Genomic DNA, 9,572 nt, shown 5'->3' with positions numbered 1-9,572 from the left:
ACATTTGATGTGTCAAATTCTAGAATTCCCATACTGAATTGTCCTATATATGTAATGCGCCCATTTCCTAATTAAACTATGTATTGAATACTTTGTTTTTGAAAGTAATGTATAATCGGATTATGTGGACATCCATAAACACGATTCTAACAATCGGTTTATGTGAGCATTGAAAACCCGATTCTGAGTTTACTTCGTCATTTGAAAAAACTCAACAGAGAGTCGGTTTACAACTGCACTAACAACAACCGATTCTAGGTCGAGTTTTTTTTTTTTTAAGTAAAGTTTTTTTAAGTTTTAATGATGAATTAATGGTAATTAATTTCAGGATTAACTTGATTAAACATCATTTAATCACCCAACTTAGCATTAATTAATCAGGGATTGTTTTGCCATTTAGTAAAATAGTTGGATAAAGGATTATCCATTTTACTTCAAAATATTCTTTTTTGACCATAGTAGAAGAAAGAGCAATATGCGATATTAATGTAATTTTCAATATAGCTATTTCTTATAGCTACTTGTAAATTCTTTTTTCTCGTAAGAAAAAAGAGTTTTTGAAGTGATTTATTTTCATTGCTCCAATATGTTAGTTCATCGAAGAGGTTTTCTAAGTATTGAATGAGGAGGCATTTTGTGCATTTTCCTTTGTTACTGGTAGCCGTACTGAATATGTGGTATTTGGAGGGATGCATGATCAATGTGTGCCTGCTGAGGGCATAAAATGTATGGAGAAAAACAAAGAGATAACTCATGACGGAATTATTTGATTGTCTTTCCATCACTTTATTCAGAAAAGGAGAAAACCGACACTGAGGTTTCCCGGACACAAACAGAAACGGGTTTTCTTGTTTTTTTTTTTTCTTTTGCAAATATCGCCCTACCCCTGATGGCTGCTTCCTAAAAGTCCGTTTTCTTATTCCATCATCACCTTTGTCTTATTTGCATTCCGTTTCTCAAATATTTCCAAATCGCCTTGAAACTTGACTTCGATACAATATGTTTGAATCTAGAGTCTAGACCATCAATAACAAGTGATCTCTTATATACAAAGCAAGTTAAAGAATATAAATTCAAAAATATTTGACAGCGTCCAGGATGGAGTCAAGGATGATTAACTCCGATTTTAACCCCAAAATATTTTAAAATCCATATTTAGTCTTTGATTTTTTTTGCATTTTTTATGTCTAATCCTTTAGTTTTTAGAATTTAATCCCCCAATTGTTAAATTTTTTAGAATTTAGTCCACCTGGTTTATAAAGTTATTTTTAGCCCTCCTCAATCCTAAAAGCTGGCTTCACCACTGGTCACCTAAATTCGAAGCTCGTCAACACCAAATCTTTTATCAGATTAAAATGACTAGGTAGAAGTTATTGATATGGTAGAAGTTACTGATCCGGTAGAAGAAGAGCCGTTATTGATTACTCCAATCAATCGATTGATCCAGCTGCTTTAAATGATGAATCATATATCTTTACTCATGGGGGTTCTGATAGAGGGGTGAAAGGAGGTCATTGTGACATTAATCAAGAAGTAAGCAGTAGAGAAACTAGTATTACAGAGAGTAAGGAAGATCGATTAGCAAAATCAATTTTTTTTTTTGTCTTTCAATCAATTATGGCACTTTTTGGTATTGTGCGCACAAGGTGAAAAAGAGAAGGAAATAAAAGAAATTGTGAATCGTCAGTTGGGGGAGTCTAAACAAAGAAAGTTGGTCAGGAAGGAGAAAAAGGAACATGTCATTAGAGAGTTAGATGAGGCAGTATCAGAAGAGGGACTGGAGGTGGGTAAGACTACTTCTCATGGATTACAAAAGAAGGCGTAATTGGTGATACTACCTAGGAAGAGGACTGCTCAGAGCCATCTATCAGTACACCAATCAATTCTAGCGCTACAAAAGTGCAGCGGGAGACCAACATGTTAGCATGCTCTATGAGTAACCTAGTTGTAAATCTGATAGAAGAGTGGTAAATAGGGGTAAGAAAGGTTATAAATGAATGCAAACATATTAACATGGAACATTAGGGGGAAGGGGATGCGAGCAAGAGGGCTATTATTAATGAAGCATTATTGTGAAGCAAACCAAATTGTAGGATCAGAATTTCGTGACAATGATACGCTCACGAAATTCTTAACAACGCATTACAAAAATGTCGCAGAGCATTTTGAGAAACGACACAATAGGTGATATTAGTTTAAACATAAGAAAAATGTAATAACTTTGCGAAGATTAGAAGATCTGCGAAATTAACATTTGTAAGCTTGCGATATCATCCACTATGTAAACACCTATATAAAGAGAAAGGAAAGAGAGAGAAAAGGGGAGATAATCAGAAAGAGAAACACACTTTAGGAGAGGATACATTTTGTAGAGAGAGAAAGTAGAATTGGTTGTATTATTATTATCTCCTTCCTCCTTCAAGAACCTAGAGCTCCAAATACTCATTAATGGAGTCTCCATGTAATCAAGATGTAATTACAAATAATCATAGTAAAACCTAACCCCGTGGATGTAGATCAAATTGATCGAACCACGTAAACCTTGTGTCTCTTTACAATTTTATCATTCTTATCATCATTTTTATGTTTAGATCTACAAATTATTACAAGGGGTGTGTTGTAGGATATCCTGCAACTACACAAATGTTGTTGTTTTACAAGAAACGAAGACGGAGGTTATTACATAAAGTTTTTGTAGAGAATTATGGAACAAGAATGGAATCCAGATTTTTTTATGTACCATCAGAAGGGGCTTCAGGAGGTATGTGCATCATGTGGCGTGAAGATGAGTATGAGTTATTAGATACATTGTAAGATCAGTATACTCTCTCTTGTATGTTTAAGTCGAAAAGGGATGGGACTGAATGGTTTGTCAATGGGGTGTATGCACCAAATGACAGAATACAAAGAAGGAGAGTATGGAGGGAGATTGATGGTGTTTTGGGAGTCTGATATTTACCGGTTTGTGTTGTAGGAGATTTTAACACAGTTCGCTTTGTCGAGGAGAAGAACAGAGATATTACCGCTAATAGAGGTATGGCTGAACTTTCAAATTTCATTTCGGACTATGATCTGTTTGACCTTCCATTATATGGTGCTCATTACACTTGGTCGAACTTTCAAGAGGATCCAATTTTCTGTAGACTTGATCGTATGTTAGTTAACAACAAATGGGAGGAGATGTTTCATGACACCACACAAAGCGCAAGACCTAGACCTACTTCTGACCATTACCCACTGATACTTAATACTCATGGGATCACTAGTAGTCATTTACCTTATAAGTTTGAGATTATGTGGATGGAAGATAACTCACTGTACGACTTAATCAAGGGGTGGTAGGAAGGTTATGAAGTTTCTAGAAATCCTTGTTATATCTTTTGGAAGAAGTTACAACTGCTCAAAGGAGATTTGAAGACTTGGAATTGGACCCAGTTTGGAAATACAAAGAGAGTAATGGATGACATTTGGTTACTATTCATGTTATTGATCAGAAAGACGGAGCTCGTGAAGCGACACCAGAGGACATACTTGATAGAATCAACTTTAAAAGTGAGTTTAAAAAATCGGTTAGACTCGAGGCTTTGAGGCTGAAAAGTAAGGCAAAAGACAAGTGGGTGGATGAGGGAGACAACAATATGGGATATTTTCATAGACATGCAAATCAGAGGAGAAGGCAGAATTTCATCAGTTGTTTGGTAATTGACTGGGAAATAGAAGAAGATAGTACCGTGATTAAGGACCACATTGATTAGTATTATACCTGGTTATACAAAGAAAATATTCTACAAAGATCATTCATGGAGGATGTTCAATTTTCATCAATTTCACTGGTAGACAATGTCAGGTTGGAAACTCCTATTACCGAGGAAGAAATATTGAGAACCATTAAGGAAATGGAGCATAACAAGGCACCGGGACCTGACAGGTACCTAATAGAGGTTTTCACCAGATACTGGAAGATTTTATGAGAAGATTTTATGAAGGTGGTGAAGTATTTCGAGTTAACATGGTCTTTGGATTAGAGAATCAACAACACCTTTATTACACTAACACCAAAAAAGGAAACAGTGGAGGTGGTTAAGGATTATATGCCTATTACAGTAAAAATTTCTTAAAATAATACTCGTTAAAATAATAATCTCTCTAAAATAATAAAAAAACTTTAGTCCCAATTAGGCTGGCACAGGTTGAATTTCTTCTCGCTAAAATAATAATCTCTCTAAAATAATAATTTTTTCGGTCCCAAAGCTATTATTTTAAAGAAGTTTTACTGTAGTTTGATTAACACCTCGTATAAAATCATTTCTAAGACGCTGGCTACGAGGCTGAAGCAAGTTCTTCCTAAACTGATCTCAGATACCCAAAGTGCTTCCATAGATGGGAGACAAATTATAGATAGCATATTACTCTCTAATGAGTGTATGGATACCAGGATGAAACAGAAAGAAGTTGGATAGGTATTGAAATTGGATGTGGAGAAAGCGTACAATAAGGTGAATTGGAACTTTCTACTTAAGGTAATGGAGAGGATGGGATTTGGTTTCACGTGGAGGAACTGGATTCGATATTGCATTTCACTTGCACACTTCTCCGTGTTGGTCAATGGGTTGTCGGGTGCTAATTTTAGGAGTTTAAGGGGTCTCAAGCAAGGTGAGTCCTTGTCTCCTTTTTTATTTACCATGGTCATGGAATGTTTCTGTCCGATGATCACTAAAGCTGAAGAAAGTGGAATTTTATCTGGTTTTAAGGTAACTCTTGATGGACCCACCGTAACGCACTTGCTCTTCGCTGATGACACTTTACTCTTTAGCGCAGACAAGAACTAAAGCTTACATACCATTAGGGAAATTTTAACCTGTTTTGAGTTAGTGTCGGGATTAAGTATAAATCTAACGAAAAGCACAACAATTAGTATTGGAGTTACGACAAAAGATGAGGTTTTGAAAGATCTTCTCGGTTGTACACTTGAAGATTTACCTTTCAAGTACTTGGGAATGATAACACGGGCTCAATATAGGTGCAAGAAGATTTGGGACTCAGTGGTTGAAAGTGTAGAGAAAAGTTTAGAAGGATGGAAAACAAGGTACCTCTCATACGGGGGGAGATTGGTTCTTATTAAGAGTGTTATGCGTTCACTCGCAGTCTACTTGATGTCTACTTTCACAATTCCATATCCTGTAGCAAAGAAGATCGAAAGAGAAATCAAAACTTTTCTTTGGGAACAAACGATGGGGGAAGAGAAGTGCATTAGTGGCATGGCACAAAGTTTGTCACAATCAACAAAAGGGAGGGTGGGTATAAAAGTTACATTAGTAATGAATGATGCTCTACTGTGCAAGTGGTTGTGGAGATCCTCAAACGAGCCAGATGCGTTGTGAAGAAGAATTATTGAGGATAAATATGGGTGTGATAGTAATGGTTGGGATGCTAAGAAAACTAAGCAACCGTATGGTATGGGGTTGTGGAGAGAGATCTGTAATAGAAGTGATAAGGTCAAACTGGGAATTCTGCATAAGGTTGGAAATGAGAGAAAAACTCGATTCTGGGTGGATATATGGCTGGGAGATGAGGTGCTCAATGACAAGTTCCCAAATTTATACGAAGTTACTAGAAAGCAAGGGAGCTGGGTAAGCGAATTGGCTACAACCAACACAGAAGGGGGGACCAGTTGGGATTTGAATCTCAAAAGGAGATTCACAGATATGGAAATTAATGAGGCGGCAACTCTATCTCATCTTTTAGAAGGATTTTTCTTAAGTGATGTTGAAGATGCTAGAAGTTGGAGATGGGAGGCTAACAGTGTTTTTTCAGTTAAATCTTGCTACCATGGGATGGTGAAGGGCTCAGGTATCTTTTTTCCTTCTGCTCAAATATGGAAATCCTTAGTACCAACAAAGGTTTCCTTTTTTGTTTGGTTAATTCATCATAAAGCTATATTAACTCAAGATAATCTCACTGTTATTGTCCAGCAATCCTCCATTTCATAGTTTTTTGTTTGTAGAAATCGTTCTAAAATTTACACCCAAACTAACTTTTTGTTTTTTGGCTTCTAGAAGTCAAAAAGTTACTTCTAGATTTATTTTTATTTTTTTAATAAAAAACCAGGTTTAACCCTGGAGATACATTCCATAGTCAATTATAATATTCTCCTGAAGAAGCCTGACCAAAAAAGAGTTAATAAGAGGTTCTTTCCATTGAGAACCGAGATTATGCTCAAGACAGTAATCCGCTAACCTTCTTGTTAAGAAATTATCGGACTCTGGAACCATACTAAGTTCCTTAAGCATTCTAATACATAATATAAAGTTTTTGTTTTTTCCAGCATGCAACTGATGAATATTCTTCGCAGCACATCCTAGATGGATCTTAACAGTTTCAAGGACTTTCACATTGTCACCTTCAACTTCAACATGCAGATGGTTCAGTTGTTATCACCTTCAACTTCAAAAAGTTACTTCTAGATTGTATGATACTAATTTCTATAATTGAGAGATTTACTTGTGAAAATGCCTTTGAATTGTGTTAGGTTTTTTTTCCAATATGTTAACTTAAATTATTTGAGAACTAGCAACATGTTTGTTTTGTTTGATGACTCCGCATCTGAATCTAACTCGTTCCTTAGTCTGATGAGCTCTCATGCGGAGGCTTTTCTACACACCAGTTACGTAACAAGTGCCAAACAATGAAAAATACATGTACCTAATTTCATCCGTTTAACTTTGTAAAAGACTACCAATATCCGTTACAACAAACTGAAATCAATACATAACGTCCATCACACACAATCAACAGCTCCGAAGATGCCACGTGCTTAACTCCATAATGTGGGGCCCGCACACTGTTCTCCGTCTCAGAGATCAACGGCCACTGACGATTCTGTGTAAATTACGATTGTGTCCTCCTAAAATCAGCTTGTGCATTCTCTATATAAAGCCTCTCCCTACCTTGCGAGGCGCAAGTGCAAGCCTACAAAAACATTTTCTCTTTTTAGCTTTCTGATCTTATGATCATCAACATACACCACAAGCAAAAATGTGTGGAGGTGCGATCATCTCCGACTTCATTGAGGCTCGACGAGGTCGGAAAATGACTACCCAAGACCTCTTGGCCGAATTCGATACGTTCTTCGACAATCCAAACTCCGGCGGTTCCAACAAGTTCAATCAAACTAAGGTAAAATTTTGTACTATTTGATAAGTTTCAAGTTCATTCTGATACTGCGCTGAATTTGATGTTTAACCAACCTGGATTTCATTTAGGGTTCAAATGAAACGAACGTGAAAAAGGCAAAGCTTACGAAACAAGGAGGAGGTAGAGCAAGGAAGAACGTTTACAAAGGAATCAGACAGAGGCCTTGGGGGAAATGGGCAGCTGAAATTCGCGATCCACGGCAAGGTGTTCGAGTTTGGCTTGGTACGTACAACACTGCTGAAGAAGCAGCTAGAGCTTACGACGTTGCAGCCAAGCGCATTCGAGGTGACAAAGCCAAACTCAATTTTCCTGATGAACAGCACTCACAAGAAGAACCATTGCCGCCGCCGCCGCCATCAGCACCACCGTCCAAAAGGCGATGTTTGAGTTCCGGTTCGACTCAGCCGAGTTATTATGAACCAACTTTCATGCCCTATGATCACAAATCACCTGCTGCTTGGTCAGGAAATACTACAACAATTCCTACTGGAAGTGATGATCAGAGCAGCAGCGAACTGAAAGAGCAGATATCAAGCTTGGAGTCATTCCTAGAGCTGGATACTGACGAGTTATTATGTGAATCGTCTGAGTCGGTTGATATGTGGTTTTTAGACAGTGCTCCTGCTCCTACCGGTTACCTCAACTTTTACTGAATCATATCATGTAACTCGTTACGAGTCGAATCGGTTGCCTAAATATGTGTGTCGCTTGTCGTCATGTTAAAGTCTGAGGTACTCTTTTCGGTGCATAAACAAATAATTTACTATATTTAAATAAGGTTATGCACGTACGTTTCTTTTGCGTCAGACCACTTGTCGTTTTTTATGTGTTAGTTGCTAGGAGATAACTTAAATGTTCTAGCTGGTACACGATGCACTTGTTTGACCTCTTTTCAAGATGGTTTACACGGGAGAGAGATGCTAGACTTACCGGGAGATCCAACAGAGGTTGGGCAGCCTTTTTAGGTAACGAGTAAAATTAACCAATTGACTAACCTACATCAATGGTACAATGTTTCAAAGACATTCCACAATGAAAATGGTACAATGTTTCAAGAGTGATTAGCTAATAATACTTGCTTTTGTGATGTTTATCGTCTAATTAGGTGACTCAATTAGTGTATGGGACCGATCTAAAAAGAACGTACATTGACGTAGTGGCAAACAAAAGGACACCATTTTTAAATTTTTACCAACATCTAACTCTTTTAAAATCCTAAGCTTCTTAGGTTCCACGTTGAACGATGACCGTTACCCTCTCACAGAATTGCTCCGTTTCACTTTTCCTCAAAAAAGAGAAAAAAGAGGAATTCCACACAAATTTCCGACACGAAACATAAAACTCAAAAAAAAACATACAAAACCCTTTTCTGTTTCGGCTCATAAAACCTAAAAAAAAAATCCTAAAAACAAACCCTAGGATATGCTTTCTTCATGGAGAAATACCTACATCAAAAATTAAACCTTTATTTTGTTCTTCCTCTTCTCTTGCTTGTGTGAGTAGAGAATCAAGGTCTAAGGCCGATTATGATTTCACAGGTAACATATTCCCTTCTTAGTATTTTAAAAAAACTTTTTATATATCATCCAGTAGAATCTAGGGTTTCAATTTATTGCGGGTCCGTGATTTTCTTTCACATCAAATCGATTTAGATTTAAGATTTGATTTCCTCTTTGTTGTCTCATAGTTATATGTCTTAGTTTCAGGTTAATCGATCTTGGGTTATCTTCTTTCAATCAATTGAGAAATTCTTCAAGCCGACTCCTTCCTCTGCTAAGTAGAAATTTACTTTTATCGGTTAGCCAATATGTTTACCTGCAATTTCTCAACTTTTATAATCGAGAAGTCAGTGAAGAAGAGGAGTTACATCTGACGGATTGGTTGATATACATGGAGGAAATTTGATTTGGTTTCGCTATTTGACTGTGGTGATAAATGATGTAGATTGATTGATGGTTGATTTGAGCTTTGTAATGAATTAGGATTCAATTTGGGTTTATGTGAATTTGAATTCTATGCAGGGAAGGAGATGTAATGCTTCAAAAATCAGAAGAGGATGCAATCTCTTCATCACCAACGGAGTACACATACAGTGTTTGCTAAAATGCCTAAATGGATGACATGAAAGAGATTGTACAGACTGGAAGAGAGGAGTTGCCAAAAGTTTTTATTGGGAAGGTGCTAATTATATGCTGAAATTGGTCTTATAATATGCAATTCAATTCTTTGATTGTTTGTTCATGATTTTTAGTATAATTAGCTTTCTGTTTCAATGATTCATAGATGGGGTCTAATGAGGTGGCTTTAATAAATATCAGGACTTTTGAATCAATAAGCTACAGGTTCTTTTGTTTAATGGGTTCTTTTGTTTAGTCATT

The 9,572-nt window shown here is 36.7% G+C and overlaps 1 protein-coding gene across 1 annotated transcript; it reads left to right on the top strand.

The window, feature by feature from the left end:
• Positions 1 to 6,970: 6,970 nt before the first annotated feature.
• Positions 6,971 to 8,000, top strand: LOC113360897 (ethylene-responsive transcription factor RAP2-3). The gene is made up of 2 exons (XM_026604326.1): positions 6,971 to 7,176; positions 7,263 to 8,000. Exons 1-2 carry the CDS (start codon positions 7,036 to 7,038, stop codon positions 7,845 to 7,847), a joined length of 726 nt encoding a protein of 241 aa, XP_026460111.1. The 5' UTR covers positions 6,971 to 7,035; the 3' UTR covers positions 7,848 to 8,000.
• Positions 8,001 to 9,572: the final 1,572 nt, after the last annotated feature.

The sequence above is a fragment of the Papaver somniferum genome, chromosome 3, assembly GCF_003573695.1.
Source record: "Papaver somniferum cultivar HN1 chromosome 3, ASM357369v1, whole genome shotgun sequence".
In the NCBI taxonomy this organism is placed as follows: domain Eukaryota; kingdom Viridiplantae; phylum Streptophyta; class Magnoliopsida; order Ranunculales; family Papaveraceae; genus Papaver; species Papaver somniferum.
This window is presented reverse-complemented; position numbering and strand designations above follow the sequence as displayed.